The sequence below is a fragment of the Rattus norvegicus genome, chromosome 11 (assembly GCF_036323735.1).
Source record: "Rattus norvegicus strain BN/NHsdMcwi chromosome 11, GRCr8, whole genome shotgun sequence".
Lineage (NCBI taxonomy): Eukaryota > Metazoa > Chordata > Mammalia > Rodentia > Muridae > Rattus > Rattus norvegicus.
This window is the reverse complement of record NC_086029.1, coordinates 70269098-70288253: the sequence shown is the minus strand read 5'-3', so window position 1 is coordinate 70288253 and position 19156 is coordinate 70269098. Positions and strand designations below refer to the sequence as shown.

The 19156-nt window shown below is 43.0% G+C and overlaps 1 protein-coding gene across 5 annotated transcripts in view; it reads left to right on the top strand.

Moving 5' to 3' along the window:
- The window catches only part of Ccdc191 (coiled-coil domain containing 191), a 70727-nt gene that overhangs the window by 24035 nt on the left and 27536 nt on the right, over nucleotides 1–19156 (top strand). For all 5 annotated transcript variants that reach the window (XR_005491341.2, XM_008768763.4, NM_001427765.1 and 2 more), the window contains 2 exons: nucleotides 9672–9862; nucleotides 18371–18620. Coding sequence is in view for 4 of the 5 variants with exons in the window: in XM_008768763.4 (XP_008766985.1) it covers nucleotides 9672–9862; nucleotides 18371–18620 (441 nt within the window). In the remaining variant the exon portion in view is untranslated. The remainder of the gene's footprint in view (nucleotides 1–9671; nucleotides 9863–18370; nucleotides 18621–19156) is intronic.

Genomic DNA, 19156 nt, shown 5'->3' with positions numbered 1-19156 from the left:
GCCTAGTGCTGGTTTTGTGTTTCCTGTTTCTCCTGTATGTATCGTCTTAAATTCTATGAGAAAGAACTGGCCCTTTTGTCGATTATTTGCTTGTTGGTTTGTGAATTATTGGTTTTATTCAGTGTGGACTCACTGATTTTGTATTTTCTCTGGGTTATACTGTTGTTTATTTTGTAGCTTAAAGTGTCCCATCTTTGGCCTTTGAAATAGCTTTCAGGTTGCCTTCTCTGCCTTTGGAGCACACATCCATTCTTTTTTCAGGCATCCTACTTCTGTGTGCTAAGAAGATATAAAAAGAATGACCCCCAGAGCAGTGTGTACAGTAGTCTTAATTTGTTTCTTAAGATCATTCTCCCTTAAAGGAACCAGGATTCTATGTACAAGTGTTGATTACAGCACCATAGCATAGAAAATATGTCATGTTTATGTCTGTTTGTCTGTCTCTTCTCCTTTCTCTCTTTTTCTATAAATATAAAATTTTCCCATAATCCAATCCCTCTAATTCTAGACTAACAGTACAGGGATGGGAGTCATATTATCTCTTCCCTTCCCTTATTTGTAATTTACATTTGAACTGTCTGAATTTGTATTGTCATTGTGAATTCATAATGATATTTTTGATGTAATCCAGGTGTCCCCCCTATATTTGTAGCCCTTTCCCCTGACTAAAGAAAGCCGGCTCATTTGTCCACATTCTGTTGACTTGTACTTTGGTCTTACTTTGCTGTCAATGTGCGTTGAGAATTGCTAATCCCAAGGTGGAGTAGGAGAACCAGGAAGTAGTTTCGCTTTTAGCCTTACAGTTTTCAGTCAAAATATTATTTTCCCAACATTACTTAAGGTCTTCTCTTCCCCTTTTGTATGATTGTATTGTTTACTATGAGATGGATCTTAAACCTCTTTCAATTTCTGCAGTGGATGTCTAAAATACAGTAAGATTTACCTACCTGAATCCTCATAACAGCTGGAAATAGGATAGTCTTTTGGTAAATTCCAGCACAGGTCTGGTTCTACATTTCTGCCCATTTCTAAGGGAGCCCAAAGCTGCCTTCACAGGCCACAGGTGAACCAGAGGAAAATGCCCAGTGACTCACGTCAGGGACAGTGAGTGACTCACAGGGTCTGAGCCTGTGTGCTCAGAATATTTCACAGCAAGTCCTGATACAGATATTCATATAGAATGTTATCAGGGAAATCTCTTTCTAGGAGTTGCTCCAGTTTAAGTCTATCATTTCTTGTGCTTTGATTTTGGATTTTCATTGTACCTCTAAATTCTTGGCATCTCATTTATTAATTTAGTTAGCCTTTTTTCCCCCCAGACAAATTTCCTAGGGTAGCCCAGACTAGCCCAAGGCTTGCAGTGTAACTCAGGCTGGGCTCAGACTGAAAGCAGGCTGGCCTCTTGCCTCAGTGCTGGTGGCTACATAATTAACAGATTGCTGAGAGGGGCTGGGCTCTGCTGTTAGCACATGCATTCAGGTGGCACTCAGCATACATCCTCTTCCCCATCTCCTCAGCGTCCCCTTCACTGTGTCACGAACTTGTTTTCAGATAGCAACTTTCCAGTAGGCCCTCTCCTATCTTCTCTTTGATCTGGCAGTGAAATCTCTCTGGGAGATTCAGCAATTCATGTGTCATAGCTAATTAGCAGAAACAACATGGGATTAACCATGAAATTCTTAACACTGTTTGGAAAGTGCCTTCTTAATTCTCTATTCTGAAATACATTTTTGTTTAATAAGATTAGAAACTCTATGATCCCTTCTGCTTGGGAAAGTCTCAGAGAACAATAGAAAATGGGGTGATATTAGCCTAAATCTGCATTCTCTGGGGAGAAGATTTTGATTTGCTTATTTGGTTAGATTTTTCTGCTAGAGGGTAAGATCGTAATGACCCACAGGAATCATTGTTAATATTATGCCTGTGGCTTGGAGCCTTCCAAATATTCACCCTAAACTAGATCAAGAAAGCATGGTGATATATGTGGGGAAACCTGCATTTTCTTCCTGCCAGGATGCAGGAACCTGTAGTTAAGTGCCTCATTTGTACAGCGTGGTTCCCTTCCAAAGATCTTACTGTTGTGGGAATGCCCACAGAGTGAGCACAGAAGCAAAGCCATTTCTGGATTGACAGCCACTGTCCTCCCTGACGAGGGAGGGGCCTCAAAGTGCAGAGAAAGAGAGCTGGAAACGTGCATGCAGAGTGTGAGCCTGGCGAGCCTCTGCCTCTAGGTTATTGCCAAAGGCATTATGTTCGAGATAGTTCCTCAGGTGTCTGAGACATGTGTGGCTTACTTTTGTGTAGTCAACTTTGAGCCAGTGTTTGTCCTTCCAAAGTGCCATAAGCCCAGAGGTTCCTATTCTTCAACAATGTTTGTTTCCAGGGTTGGGTCTTAAGCCAAGACCCCACATAGTCTCTACCAACGCCTAATCTTCAGTATATTTGTTTTGTTGTTTTTTTGTTTTGCTTTGTTTTAAGAAGATACTGATTGAAATCTGCTTTTTGAAAGGAGAAAGATGAGCAGTGGTGGCGAATGCCTTTAATCCTAGCACTCAGGAGGCAGAGACAGGTGGATTTTGAGGCTGTCCTGGTCAATAGAGCAAGTTCCAGGACAGTCAGGGCTACACAGAGAGTCTCTATGTCTAAAGAACCAAAACCAAAATAAAATAAGGCGAAGCCCATGGCGTAAGCAGGCCATTCTCTAAAAATTTACAGAGTAGATTGTTTTTTACACTAGACATTTCTGGTGGATTTTTTTCTTAAACACTAGACATTTCTGGTGAATATTTATAAAAATCCCCTGTTGGACCACCCTGGAGCTGAAACAAGCATTTGTCTGATGTTCTCTGAGGTAAGATGTGTTCCTAGCATAGTCTTTGTGTGTGAGTGCCCAGGTCTGGAGAAGGGGAAGCAGAGATTAGGGACTAATGTAGGGATGAGAGTATCTCAAAGGAAAAGGAAGGCGGTGGGGAACGATGGTCAGCCTTCATAAAGACATGGTAGCATCCTAAATCTACCTCAGGCTGGGCTGGGAAAGGAACCCTGCCCTACAGGGGTCAGGCTGTAAGCTACATTGCAGTAAGACTAACCAGTTCCTTCCTGAAGTCTACTCCTTCTAGAACAACACAGAATACCTATTCGATAAACACAGTATTGTTGATTGAAACTTCCTAACAGCATTCAGAGTTTGCCAAACTTCTAATATGTTATGTATACATAGTAACACATTTATGAGTGGAATGCTACAGTGTCTGATGTCTGGGGTTTTAGAGTCTGCAGGTGAGGAGACGGTGAGGAAGACAGAGGAAGCTCCTGATCTGCAGGAGTTTAGATAAGTTGTAAAGCTGGGTGAAAGCTGATTCTGTGCTTTTGGATGTGCTTGTTAAATCTCAAACCAAGGGTTGTAAAAAAATAAATATAAAAGAAGAATGAAATGGAATATAGAAGTGTCTCCTTGTAGAGGCATTCAGGCCTCTGGAGTTTTCCATGGTGTCTGACGTAAAGTCCCAGGCCTAGCACTCTGTCCTAGAAACTTGATGCCTGTCTTCTGATCTTCTAGTGAAGTCAGTTAAGGAATCTAGATAATTAGTGGGGTGTGAGGAGTCCTGATTTCTTTTCTCTGGGATGTGGGGAGGCAAAACGATGAGAAGGATAGGTTATAGAGCACTTCGCTACTGCAGACTTCTGTTGCTGTGGTAAAAGATCCTCTTCAAGTCCCAGGTTCTTTGTAGCTTCTGTGGTGCTTTTTTTTTGAACAGTGATTCACAAAGGAAAACAAGGCAATGGAGATTTTTTTCCAGTTGCAGTGTGGGATGTCTGCTCCTTTCAGAATGGGAGCAGAAAGAGTCTTTAGGGTGTTTGTGGGAGGGCAACCTTCTCCCTGACATTCGAACCTCAGCCAAGTCCCCTAGGCCACAGGTTGCACCACAGTTAGTTCCATTCAGCAAAAATAAATTGTAAACTTGTTGACACTTTTGTCCTCTTTACAATTCATTGTTTATTTTTCCATGACAGAGAATTTTGATGCAATTATCACTGAGCTTTCTGACAAAAGGGAAATAGCTAAGGAATTTTGATGAGTTACCCACTTCATTAATCAGAACAAGCATCTCTAGTGACAGGGTTAGAATTACAATGAAGATTAGATAGCAAATTGCTGCTCCACGTAGTGTCAATCATCTGCGGTGACAGCAGTGTGATTACACTTCAGGGAAGAGCTTTTCTTGCCAACAAAACGAGGGCAACTCCAGTGCAGGTAATAAATTTAGCAGGGTAGGTTGTCATTTCTTCCCTCTAGTGGAAATCTTAAAACCAAATGCTGTCTTGTGGAAGATTTTAAGAGGAAGACAGCATTTCACTTTAAAACTTTCTCTCATATTGTAGTATTGTATTTGAAGAATTATTATAGCTACATACTTAGGTACAGTTCATCCCCGCCATGATTTTCTCTGGATCATTTACCATATCAAGCCTGTAATAAATAGATGGTCAAGCTACAGGGAGAAGATATGATTATATCTGGACACCATCAGCAACCAAAACCTCTTAGTTACCTGGCTAGTAAAACTTCCCAGTTCTCCTAGCTTAAACAGAATGCACTCCTCTTCCACCTCCAGTGTGCTTTGAAGAGCAAGGGTCTAGAGCATTGTCTTAGTTAGCAGTTTACTGCTGTGGACAGACACACCAGGACCCTTTGTTCTATTACATTATCACCGGCTTTCTCCTTTCCAACTCCTTCAGTGCCTAAGCTTGGCTGTCCTGGATCTTGCTCTGTAGATTGATCTTGAACTCAGAGATCTGCATGCCTGTCTCCTGGGATTAAGGGTGTGTACCACCATGCCTGGATGTAAAATAAAAGCTTTTCTTCACCTAGAACTTGCTCTATCCCCAGGCTGGTCTTGACCTCCGAGATCTGCTTGGTTTATCTCCTGGAATTAAAGGTGTGTACCACCATAACTGAATCTAAATTTAGTTGGGCGGGATCTTGCCCCAAAGTCACTACTCCCTTAATTCAATTTAATATCCTTAAACACAGATTCAGCTCCATTTCACTTCCTGGTACCCTTTTAATACTCGAACTACATATTTTATATTTTTCCTTTCTCAGCTGGCTCCTTTTCATTAAAACACTCTTCATAAAAGTGAACTTTAGTAACCACACAACAGAATTTATACCAGACTGTTTTGAGACTTCCTTTGTCAAAGCGATTAATCTAACTCTCTTGACCTTAGCCTCAAGCAGACTCTTCCAACAATGGCAAAAAGCAGACACATTCTTCACCAAAATACCACAACAGTCTCTATGCTACATACTGAAATTCTTCTCCATTGAAACTTCTTGGGCCAGGTCTGCATAGTTCAAGTCACTCTCAGCCACAAAGTCTTTCATATTCCTACTAGCATAGTCCATTAAGCCTTACTTAAAGGATTCTACTGCTTTCCAAGTTCAAAGTCACAAAATTCACATTCTTCCAAACAAAAACATGGTCAAGCCTATCATAGCAATACCCGAGTCCCTGGTACCAACTTCTGTCTTAGCCTTTTACTGCTGTGAACAGACACCATGACCAAAGCAACTCTTATAAGGACAACATTTAATTGGGGCTGGCTTACAGGTTCAGAGGTTCAGTCCATTATCATCAAGGTGTGAGCATGACAGCATCCAGGTAGGCATGATGCAGGAGGAGCTGAGAGTTCTACATCTTCATCTGAAGGCTGCTAGCAGGATACTGGCTTTTAGGCAGCTAGGATAAGGGTCTTATAGCCCACACCCACAGTGACACCCCTACTCTAACAAGGCTACACCTCCTAATAGTGCCACTTCCTGGGCTGAGCATATACAAACCATCACAAGTACTATTGCAGCTCTAGACTGTGAACTGAAGGAGAGACAGGAGCAACAGGCAATTTACTGGGGGTGTGGGTGTGACCTTTAATCCTTGTCACTTTGCTTGGATTTAGGATCACCTAGGAGACACACCTGTGAGGGACTTTGCAGAAAGGTTTACTGGAGGAGGGACGACTCATTGGGAATGTGAACAGCACCAAACCACATAAAAAAGGAGAAAGCTAGTTTGGATCAGTAATCATCCCTCTCCCCTCCCTACTGTGGGTACCAGGTGGCTCACTGCCTCAAACTGCAACTACTGCTAGGCCATTGTAAGGAGCAGCCTCCTTTCCCTGTCATGACAGACTGTGCCCTTGAACCTGGAGCCCAAGTAAACCCTTCCTTAGATTGCTTCTGCCAAGAATTGCCACAGCAATAAGAAAAGTGACTGATAGCAGACTGAAGAGAACAAATAGATGTTATCTGTGGAAGCATGACACTTCTTGTCCCTTGTAAGTTAAATGAGAGGACTGGGAGTGTATTCCTTTACCAGTGTCTTCTTCAAGCACATTTATCAGACTCATGTTTACCTAAATAATATTAATTATAGATCAAGAATAACTAAGCATCTATCTTTGATTCATTCTTTATTTTTTAATCTAAATTTTAATAAGATGGCTTTTGAGCAAGCAGGGTGAAAGCCCAATAGCAAGTTTATTTCAATAACACAGGGCTCCAGGCCCCTGTCACAGAGTTGCTGTTAGCTTCTGCAGTCAGGCCCCTTCCACATCCTGGAAACCTGCCCTCTGCTCCTGGGGTCCTAACGCTGGGATGGTAAAGAAACATGTTAACTATAGAGTTTATAGGCTCTAATTTTGCTCTCCTAAATTTAGCTAAGTTTCTAGAGATGCTGTTTTACCTTGGTAGGCTATATGTAGTTTTCATTCAGTTTCAAAGCAGAGAATGTATCCTTCACTGTTAGGATAGACTAATTAATTACCTATAAATTAGAGACATTACCAGGATGCCAGCATTTTTAGTTTTGGCCTTGGGATTAACACTAATGTTTTACTTTGTGAATTCAGTTATCCAGAAATCTCTGTCTAAAGTTTTAATTCAGTGAACTGAATCACAAGAATAGCTACAATTTCTCTTTTATCATAATGATCTAAGAATGAATAAAATAGTACATGTAGAACAATAGAGGGCAAGGGGTGTAGCCTGGCTGTATATTATTTGTCTATGTGGATAGCCCTGGGTTTAATCTCTGGCATCAATAAACAAACAAATAATAACAATTCAAAAAGTAATAGTACAGGGCTGGAGAGATGGCTCAGTGGTTCAGAGCACTGACTGCTCTTCCAGAGGTCCTGAGTTCAATTCCCAGCAACCACATGGTAGCTCACAATCATCTGTAATGGGATCTGATGTCCTCTTCTGGTGTGTCTGAAGACAGCTTCGGTGTACTTAAATATAATTAATAAATAAATCTTTTAAAAAATGTAATAGTACATGGAAGTTACTTTGACTTTTGTAACAGAGGGTCATAAAAATCCAAGGAAACGAGCTGGAGAGCTGGTCAGCAATTACGGGAGGCATAAGCTGCTTTTCCACCGGGCTGGGTTAGGCTCCCAGCATTCATGTAGTGCCTCACAAATATCTATCTCCAGTTCAAGAGAGTCAACACCGTCTTCTGGCCTCCACAGACACCAGGAATTCAACCAGTACAAAGACATACATGCAAGCAAAGCATCTGTGCACATAAAAGTTCCAAAAAGAAGAACAAAGATACAAGAAGTAATATATCAAGTCGGGTTCTGTCGCACTATTTCACCATAAAATGTGCTCCAGGAGTTGAGAGACCGAATACGGCTATGTGTAGAGCGTCTCACTGAGTCAGTCAGTAGGGATTGATCCAGGATTTGACCCCAGGGTCTTGCACATGCTAATGCAAGATCTCTACCACCGAGCTCCATCCCCAGCTCGAGAGGACAACCTTAGTGAGTCCGGGAATAGGCACAGGACATTTCCTTTTGGTAGTGGCACATATTAACAAAAATGCTGTGTTCTGGGGCTGGAGAGCAAGCTTAGTGGTTAAGAGTTCTTGTGCTTTCAGGGTACCTGAGCTTGGTTCCCAGGACCCACATGGTAGTTCTCCACGATCCTTAACTCCTGTTCGAGGGGGACCCATTTTCTACTTCTGAGCTCAGAAAGAGAGAGAGAGAGAGAGAGAGAGAGAGAGAGAGAGAGAGAGAGAGAGAGAGAGAGAAAGAGAGAGAGAGAGAGGCAAAATACTCATACACATAAAAATAAAATATATAAATCTAAAATATTTGAAGGTGCTGTATTCCAAAAGATAAAGAAGCAAATAATGGGAAAAGGCAAAGCAGCCCCTGAACCTGGCAGCTGTGTGTCCCCTGTGGATGGGTGAAGGCAAACCCTTTGTACACCAAGTCTCTCCTTTTTTCTCTTCTGCCTCCCGCCCTCCCTCCTCTTTTGTACGCTCCAGTTGAAAATGTGTCCTCATTTGAAGTGATATAAAGGGAAGAAGGGCTTGGCTTATGTTGTTCATGGTTTTTCCTGATGAGGTTTTATAACCTTGTATGTTTATCTAAACTGGAATGTAACTGATATCCTGAATAGAAAAGTAATTCTGACCGAGAAGTCTAACATGTTTCTTTATATTTTATTGGTCTTTTAATGTTTTTTTTATTGTTGTTGTTGTTGTTGTTGTGTGTATGTTAAGTGTTTTTAAAGGAAGAAGGCTGTGAGTTAGCCTGTGCTCTTTGAAACCCAACCTTCCCAAAGGGCCACTTCCTGTGCTGCTGCTTTCTGTTTGATCTTCTACTTTAGAGCCCCTGCCAGGTTTGTCATTCCTAGCTAAGGTCCTATGCCCTCTGGGGAGTCTCACAGTTTCATGGAAATCAGTAAACTAAGGGAGAGATCCTGCTGAAGTGTGGGGAGAGCTTGACTGAAGAATGCAAAGCTCACTGGAATACAGTGGAGGAGTTGGCCATGGACTAACTGTGGGAAGTAATCCTGACATAGGCAGAGAAGGGGCAGCAAGTAAAGACAAGGAAATGTGACATGGTATGGCTGGTGTTGACACCAAGAGGTGACAGCAGAGGGATCTAGAAAGAATGATTTTGCTTGTTCGTTTGATTTTTTTTTTTTTTTTAATAAGGATAGAGTATATAGACAAGGACTGGGTAGCAGTGATTTTTCTCCTTAGACCCGGATTAAAGCATGCTCTGGGAACTTGGTAGACCTTGTCTAATTTGCTATTGGCTACATAGGCACATGAGGGCTGGAAATCTCTAGGCCTACTCATCAAAACCCTACTAACATGATTAGTGGTAGCCCAGATAAACTAGTCATTTTTAACTGCCTTGTCAAGGCACAGGCCCCAACTGTTACTCGTGTTCACTGGTGAAGCTCACAAGGGGTGCTCGAGGGGATTGAGCTAAAGGCTTACTGTTTGAAGTTCCCAAGACATCTCAGTGGGGTAGGTCTTAGTGGAAGCAGCTCTCACAAATTCTTAAGGCCTCTAGTTCCTGTCTAAGACATGAGCTGCTATCCCAGTTTAACACAGGACCAGTGCCTTGTAATAAGAATTCAGTATTTTGGTTTAAGGCCTGAAGCTTTGGGTACCCCAGATGCCTGACTTAAATTCCTCATTCCTAGAAACATGAAAGAATTGAGCTTTGTTCCCTTCCATTAGAATCACAGGTAACGTTTGTGCGCGATTCATGTGATGGGGAAATCTGAGGACAGGGCTGTCAATGTTGCATATTTGAAACACAAGAGCTGATTGGTGGTGATTTTCCAAATCTTTCCACTTCAGTGTCAAAAACGGTATTTCTCTGCCTGGCACAAGCTGATTCTGGATCATAGGATTAAGCTGGGGAAAGCAGGGACCCTGTCTGACTGGAAGCTTCAACTGAAGGTCCTGAGAGCCTGGAGAGACCATACGCGATCCCAGAAGTTGGAACGAGAGACCAAAGCCTTGGAAAATGACCTTAGGGAAGAAAACAGGTACCATTCTTTAGATTCTGAAAATCCTTCTGGTATACTTATCAAGGGCATCTTCCCTCTGAAGAGCCCAAAAATCAACTTCAGAAATGCTGTCCACTAGACTCATCTTATGATACGGTGACCTGTTCTTCCATGTTACCCAGGTAGAAGGACATAGCTGACCATTAGAAGTGAAGCAGATTATCTGAGGTACTGATGGAGCTCGTTCCCTTTCGGTGAAGGAAGGATGGGGCTTTGCATGCTAACAGCCCCATGTGCCATGTACCATCTCACAGCTCTGAAGAGGGAGCTTGCTTTATATGCCAATAAATCTCATTGATAGAATCGCTCTCTGTACATAGAATGTTAATTAAGGACACGGCAAGCATCCATCTGGGAGGGCCAACCTGCCAAGAGCGATTCCTCCCACACTGCTGTCTTTTGTTCCACACCTTATTTAGAGGTTTCTGATGCTTTTAGATCAAGTCCCTATTTACTGGTGCTGTGTCAAACAGAATTTATTCTCAAATAAAGCTTTTTTATTTTATTATCTTAAAATTAAATACATTTTCTGTTTTCATTTCCAAGTTTAACTTTACATGCAGTCAGTTTTATTTTGTGGCTGTGGCTTGGTGGTGATGGATGTTGAACTCAGGGCTTTGCATTTGCTAAATGCATATTTTACTACTGGGACACACCTAGGTTGAAGAAAGCATTATGTTCTTATGTGCAATCATTAATGACAACTCTGGCATCCATTCAGGATGAAAAATTAAGTGTGTGGCGTCTGGAAGAGGGGTGACAGTGAAAGGCACAGCTGTACAAGCCTATGATGGTATCAGCCCTGGGAGGTCATGTAGGCGTTGGGTACATGGTCCTTTGCCCTGGGTGAGGAAAACAGTATCTAGGGACAGTGTGGGTGTTCAGCAGTGCTGTACAGTGAGGAGTATGTTCTCTGCTGCTGCTAAGAAAGCACAGCAAAATGTCACTGGCCAGGTAGGTGCCTCAGGTTGTGTAGAACTGACTTCATTGTGTGGAGTGTAGGTATCTGGTGTAGCCGGAGATAATCAACCAAGTGGCCTTCAAGTCCATCAGCTTCCGAGAAGCTGGCTTGCTTGCTTGCTTGCATTCTTTATGTATTTTTAATGTGTGTGTTTTTGTGTGAGCCCACATGAGTATCACATGTATGCAGAAGCCTGTAGAAACCCCAAGAGGCCATCAGATTCCCTGGGGCTGGAGTTAATGGGTGGTGTGGGCCTTTCTGTGAGTTCTGAGAACTGAACCCAGTCCTCCAAGCTATGCTATCAGTTGCGCTCCCCACCTTTAAAAGTTTAGTTACGTTTATTTTACATGTAGGTGTTTTGTCTGTGTGTATTTATGTGCCTCGAGTGCATTCCTTGTGCCTATGGAGGTCTTAGACCCTCTGAACTGAACTCAAGTTCTCTGAAAGAGCACCGAATGCTCTACCCTCTAAGCCTCCCCAGCCCCCATGGGAAACGTCATATGCCAGGACAAGTTTAGGTGTTACTTGGTTGTAAAGTAATTACATTGGTTCTAAAGCTTTTCAAGCACCATGTGCTGGGGTGCATTATCTCTGTGAAAAGGGCCAGTGAGGAAAACACTCCTTTAATCTGTTTCCAGAATCCCTGGGCCTTGTGATTGGCGTGGGAACTGGGGTGACAGCATACTGAAATCTAACTGATGTGAGGTTTGCTGAGTAAAGAATGTAGACTGGAGACCATGTGAGGGCAGAGAGTGGAAAGTGAAGTGATAAACTTAAAAGCTGCCTTCAAGCATCGTATGCCAGAAGAAACTTGTAGATGAAAAATCTGGAGAACTCAGGATTCCATTCCAATTAAACAGTTTAAATATAAAAGCACTAAATGGAGATTTCGTAATAGCATAATGTGCCAATTTTTTTTAAGATCTCAGAACTTTTAGTCTGGTATCTGAATTATTTTCAGGTGTCTATTTTTAAATGTTCAGAATGGGTACTAAAAAATTTTAACTGCTGAAGTTAGAAAATATTTAACTTATAATACTGTTTTCACCATAAAACCTTAGAACAAAAAATATCCAAGAGCAGGATGACACCTCAGGATTGTCTGATCCAGCCCCTTGTTTCACAGATAAGGAAAAGAAAGCCCAGAGCATAGAAGTGTCTCGCAGAAAAGCCACATGGAGCAAGTGTGTTGAGAGGCTTGTCCTCAGCACTCTTGACTCAGAGCCTTCTCCAGAAAGTCTGCTTCTCAGTTAAGCCAGACAGCATCTTAGCTGTGCTCTCCTGGGCCAGGGTGATTTTCTGCTATGTGGGAATTTGCTGTAGATTGTGATGTAAAAACTAAGAGCTGTCAGATGGGGGTGGGGGCCGAGAGGGTGACATCCAGGGAAGGCAGAAACGGGGGCGGGGGGGGGGGTGGAGGACTTGCATGAGGGGGTACGTGGAGGAGGGGAAGGGCTGATACTGGATTGTAAAATGAATAAATACATTTTAAAAAAAGAGAAAGAAGGAAAGGAAGGAAGGAAGAGCAAACAAACAAATGAACAAGTGTACGACCATTGGAGAAAGAGTGATAGGGAAGAAGCTGTTCTTGCAGACCCATCTGAGTCCCCAGCTCTCTGTAAGTATTGTCCTAAACGTCATTGTAGGAAATTCAGACCCCAGCCATCTTCACTGGGCCCACTGGGGTTTCTCCCCATCCTTGGATGGACACTGACTACAGGGATAAGTGAGCCAGGCCGTGAAAGAAGGCTCCGTTGCTTCCCGAGTTTAACTGAATGAAGTCTTCATGCTCTGGGGAGGACAAGTGGTAGAGTGGTTGCTCACGTGGGAGCTCACGGCTCACCGGTGCCCTGACAGGACACAGCTAATGCTGTGGGTCATGGCAGAATGCTGTTGAAGTCACTTGTCTGTTCAGATGTGAACTGAGTCCACATCCCTGATTTCTACACCCACAATTGTTTTGTTCCCTGTTTGTCTCCTCATGGTCTGTTCCCCTGCAGGCCCAGCCTTGTGGGCTTTCTGCTTTGTTCTTCCCACTTGCTCACTAAAGCAACAACAGATCCCTCTCTTCCTATCTATAATTTAGTAACCGCTGTTGCTTTCTGGGCCTATGCACAGTCTCACCTCCACTTCAAGGGTTCATGCACTTACTCTGCAAATGCATCTGGCTTTCCCTAATAGGAATTGTGGTCATTCACTTTCCAGCCATCTCTCTCAGAAGTAGTGTTGAGTTGGGGTTGATGGTTCATGGCTGTAATTTTATCTTTTAGGAAGAGAGGGAAAGATACTCAGCCGCCGGAGGCGATCTTTAGCATATAGCCAGCTTGAAGCCGAACTGGGTTACCCTGAGACCTAGTCCCCCAAAAGTAAAATGAAATGAAAATGTGGTTACTATAATAAACAGCTTTATTAAACTTCAGTATAATATCATACTAGAATCTCAGCACAAGAAACATTTCCACATTCACTTGCTGAGGTAATACAACGAAACTCTGTTCCTCATGTCTTTGACGTTGTGGCGTTGAAATTGTGACGGTCTCAACGAGCACATTCACTTTCACAGGTTGGTGCCATAGCTCTTACTCCCTTCCCTCTTGAATCGTTAGACAGTTCCACAGGAAATTGGGAATAAGCAGTGTTCGTTTCAGTATCTTCTGCCAGCTCTTCTTGAGTCCTGCTCCCCTGCTTTCTCTGGTCTTTCCTAGGAGGTACCTGCCCTAGGCTGTACCAACCACCTCCCTCATCTCCTGTGCTGCAGTCCTCACATCAAGCCCCTGGCCATGCCTGAACTTGCCTTAATCTCTCCCTTTCATTTCTTAAGACTCCCACTTCTTCCTTCCTAAAACCCTTGATTATCCATAATTCTTCATTTCCAACACTTCTCAGTCCAGCCTTCTTTGGGGAGCCATATGCAGAGAGCTTCTGTTAATCATGTTCAGCCACCTTCCTACCTCCGCTCACCCAGATCCCCAGGTGGATGGCCATAGGTCACATGGCATATGCATCTAGTGAAGTCCTAATAGATCTGTCAGAGGACCGGACTCCCACTGCCTGGCTCACTGTCAAAACTCCTTTAGACAAAATTGTCTTATATCCCCTGATTCCCTGGGGGCTACCTAGTGCATTATTGAATGCATTAGTGTGCTCTTTCCCATTCCTGCTGAACCTGCTCGTCCCAAATGCAGCTGCTCCCGTCACTGCTGTTTTTACATTCTGCATCAGATTTCTGTACTTAGTCAGGTCCCTGGCATGTGGATATGTATCCCCTCCCATTCCCTCTTGAAAAATTCAAGACCCAGGACCCACATGGTGGAAGGAGAAAAGTTTTCCTCTGATCTCCATATGCCGATTGTGTAAGCCCTACCTGAAACAATGGAAACATTAGAACACGGCTTAGATGTTCAGAAGACTCGCCATAAGATAGCATTATTATGGATTTCATTCTGTATTTTTACAGTTTGTTTTATATAGGTAACCAAAAGAATTAAAAAAAAAAAAAAACATTTGAAGATCAGGCAGTGCAGAGTTCTCAGACCCATTTCTAAGGGTGAGTCTGAAGCGTAGAGACTGTCAGCCACGTACCGACTAGCCCAGATCTGCTGGGTGCTCTCCTGACTTTGAGGCCCCAGATTGCACAGCTCTCACTAAAAGCACCGGCAAAGGTGTTGATCCTGGGTAGTGTGATTCACATGGAATTCCTATTTAAGTCTTTGCTGTTCTGTGCTCTTAGATCCAGAGAGACAGCCTTTCTTTGCAGACAGTTATGTAATTATGATGATCAATTTATACGCTCTCGCTAGAAATGTTCTGATTTAGCTCACAAGCATATTGGGGCAGGCTCTTTTCCATGAGGCACTCTGTCCTTCTTTGTGGTTGTCTGGGAAGTATGTCTCAAGCCTTTTCTTCAGGTAAACTTACCTAAGTGATTGCCTCTCACTGAGATTTTATGAAATGGAGGTGATTTCACCCCTCTTCCAGAACTAGCGAGTTTTAGTGCGATCTTTTAAAAGGCATAGAAGTCGATTCATCAGGGATGCTGTCACTATGCCAACATGAAGTGCAGAGCAGCGGGCACCAAAGCAGCCTGTGTCTCGTTTCCTAGCGTGTGCCTTCGACCCTTCCTCCTTAGTCGGCAAATACAGAAAGCATGACTGCACTCAGGGCGCCTGTGTGGCCATCACAGAGTGGGCTTTCAGCACTCTGTGCCTTTCTGCTTATTTTCCTACCCTCCTAGTCTTGATATAGTCATAAAAGATTCCCTTTGTCCTCTGTAGTATCTAAAGAATTTTACAAGGTCCAAACCTCAGTGCTGCTCTGGGCTGTCTATGCTGTAAAAATTATGTTAGCACACCAGGAACATCTCACACGCATCCCTGAGATCGATATAAATTGGATGTCGTGTTAATCAGACTCAGCAACGTGCATCTTCTATCCTAAAATGTCTGAATTTTCCTCACTGGAGAAGACTTCAGGCTTTTTGCCTGTCTCCCTGCTTAGCTGTTACAGCTTAGCTCCTCCTCCTCCTCCTCTGCTACTTACTTACGGCCTCTTCTAAAATTGTATCAGACGCAGTCTCCTTACTTATTTCCACTCTAGATGCATGCGCACTCATTATCACTCACAGTGCACTTTTACTATAGAAAGTACCTGCCAGTCACGGAGTATATGTCAACCATCATCAAAGAATTATAGAGATCAATTAAATATAATGATATATGCTGTTGGAAGATGTCCCAGTCGCTTTCTCTGCCTCTGTGGCAGAGTATCATAGGCTGAATAATTTATGGACAGTAGAGGTTTATTTGGTCCACAGTTCTTGGGACTTAGAAATCCAGAGCATGGTTTTGTCATGACAAGGGCAAGGAAGCACACACTGGACAGACAGGAACTGGGGCCCTCGCCGTTCCCATTGGTAACCCACCTCCAAGCTAAGAGCATTAGTGTTGCTGGGGTCAGAGCCTTCATGACTTGATTAGCCTATTCTCAGGGAGTGGAGGGCTGGTGACACTGAGCCTCAGTGCCCAGCTCCCAGATTACCTTTTCAAGGCTCCAGTTCTTCATACTGTTAGAATAGGAGTTGAGACGACATTTTTAGAAGGTGTGTTGAAACCATGGCAGCTGAGTTGCTTGTGTCTCAAGGTTGTATTAGAACAGAAATCGCAAAGAAAAAAAAAAGAAGAAAAAAAGAAAAAAAAAAAAGAACAGAAATCGCAGTGCATTGCTGGTAGCAAGGATACATACAGTTTGGTGAAATTCTGTCTCACTTATATATATATTTTTGCTTCATTTAAGTTTACTCATAAAGTGCTATATTAAGTTACATTGTAACAGTTTTCACCGTAGTTAATCAGCAGAGATCAGAAGTCTTGTAAACATTAAAACAAACAAACAAACAAAAACAAAATAAAAATAAAACTATAGAAATAGTGCTAGAGAGATAGCTCATCAATTACAAGCACTTGGTTGATGGTCTTGCATCTCCAGATGCCCCTTGATTCAGTTTTGGGTACCTACAAGTGGGGGGTCGCAGTCTTTTGTAATTCCAGTTCCAGGGGCATCTGACGCCCTCTTCTGGTCTCTGTGGATACTATATACACGCGCATGGTCCACATACATATTTTTATGCAGGCAAAACAGTCATATACAAAACTAAATGAATCTCCTTTTTTAAAGTCTATAGAAAAAACGTTCTCCATACTCACTGACTTAAATGGTTATGATTTTTTGATAGGACCCTAGAGTGCATATATAATTTTAACAGAAAAGAACTTGGTTGTATTTACAAGCTAAAATTAAGAAGGCAAATAAGGGGCTGGGGAGATGGCTCAGTGGCTAAGAGCACTGACTGCTCTTCTTGAGGTCTTGAGTTCAATTCCCAGCAACCACATGGTGGCTCACAACCATCTGTAATGGGATCCAATACCCTCTTCTGGTGTGTCTGAATGACAGAGACAGTGTACTTATACATAAAGTAAATAAATAAATCTTTTTAAAAGAAGGCAAGTCAATAATACTTGATTTTAAGTCTCCAAATGGACACATGATTCCACATAATTAATCACATAATGCGTTCTAAGGTTATGGTGATAACCACCCCTTCCAATAGGAGGTAGATGTAAGAAACCTCTAGTCCTGTATTCTGTGTGTGTGTGTGTGTGTGTGTGTGTGTGTGTGTGTGTGTGCGCGTGCGCGCGTGCGCGCATGCATGCGTGTGTTTGTATGTATATACGTGTGTGGGTGCCTGCATATGTGATGTTCACATGTGTGCAGACAGAGGCCAGTGATTGCTGTCAAGTGTCTTAGGTTGCTTCTGTCTTACATATTGAGTCAAGGGATTTTGCTGAAGCCAGAGCCTTGCTGGTCTGGCTGGCCAGCTTGTTCTAAGGATTCCTCCTTTGCATTTCCTGTGTTTTGAGCTGACAGACAAGCTACCACGCCTACCTGGTTATTACATTGGTTCTGAACTCAGACCCTACAGGTGTGTGGCAAATGCTCTATCCACTGAGCCTTCTCCTCAGTCCCGAGGCTTGAATTCTTGACCAGCTTCTACCCTGATGTCTCCTGGGGAAGATTCCCATGGGGTATACAATACTGTCCACTCTAAGCCACTACCTAAAGACTATATATGGACTGACTGTGGACTCTGACCTCATAGGTAGCAATGAATATCCTAGTAAGAGCACCAGTGGAAGGGGAAGCCCTGGGTCCTGCTAAGACTGAACCCCCAGTGAACTAGATTGTTGGGGGAGGGCAGCAATGGGGGGAGGATGGGGAGGGGAACACCCATAAAGAAGGGGAGGGGGAGGGATTAGAGGGATGTTTGCCCGGAAACCGGGAAAGGGAATAATACTCGAAATGTATATAAGAAATACTCAAGTTAATAAAAAAAAAAAAAATACTGTCCACTCCTAACTCCACCAGCCAGGTTCACTCATTTATGAAGGTTCCAGGAGCCTAAAGGAGCTCTTTCTTGGGCGATGAATGAGCTCCATCAGACTGTAGCCTGGGCTGGGACCTTCACATGTGTCTGGTGCTTAGCTGATGTCTTCAACCCAACTCATTCATTCAGGTCAGGGCTTTGGTAAGTGAGCCCTCTTCAGTACTTCTCTCCCTCAGCAGGTCTTAACAACATCATCCTCAGAGTTTCACTTGGATTTTGATAAGTCTTAATTATTGGCATCATTGCGTAATGATATGGTTAGGTTACTGAGTTTTCTCTTAACTATCTGCCTTAGATTTCCACCCCTAATTCATTCTTCTTTTCAAAATAGTCACATGTATGCACAGTAAAATGAAATATGTTTTATTGGAAAGGTAGAACAGTGCAATCGTGTTTTCACCTTGAAGGTAATTCTTGGGTATCGATGCCTTTGATGAGAGTCTGCTCTGAGGAATGTGAAGTATTCAATTTAGTTTAATGTAACATGGAGCATTTCAGAGGCCTCTTTGACCTTATGTTTCATTTGTATTATCAACTAACAGTGTGCATGGCTTCTTTGTTTGAATGGAAGTGCTTTGTCTCCTAGAAAACAACAGCTGGCTACTGAGTTTAACCGGAAACAAGTTCTTCGATACTGCTTTGGTGGATGGCAGCGTTGGCATGGTTCAGAAGTTATAAAGAGGGAGCTGGCTTTGGCCAAGGAGCAAACTAGGAAGAAAATGGATGAACTGCTTAAGGCAGCCTCCCTCGGGAAACTCAATTCTAAGGGGTCATCAGGTATCGGTCTTCTCGCTGAGGCCCCGGCCGTGGTGGATCCAGCAGTGGGCAGTGGAGAGGTACACTGTTCCCTTTGTTTGGGTTTCATGTTCCCATGGACTTGCATCTGAACCTCACACTTTGAGAACATCTGAGGTTGGAGTGCTTCTCTCAGCTCCCCAGAGGTTAGGGCTGCACAGTGCAGAGGTCACCACCCACACTGTGATTATTTTCTCGACCTGATCTTTTCTTTCAATAGTTAGAGGTCAGCGTTGGGCTAGCTGGAAGTTGGTAAGGACATGGTACAGAAAGGGATACATGACAGCTAAGCGAAAGGCCTTTGGAAAGAGATGGGTGGCGCACTGCTGACAGACAACTCTTGAGCCCATGTGACCCTCACACATGTCCTTTTGGATAAGCTTGTGGCATAATGGATTTTTAAATTTTTTTTTTCTAAAAAAAAAGTTGTCCATTCTAATTGTGACAATTTCATAGAAGAAAATCACCAAGAACTGTTTTTAAAGCCAGCAGTGATGATATATACCTGTAATTGCAATTGTCAGCCTGGGCTTTTTAGTAAATTCAAGGCCAGTCTGGGCTATGTAATGAGACTGTG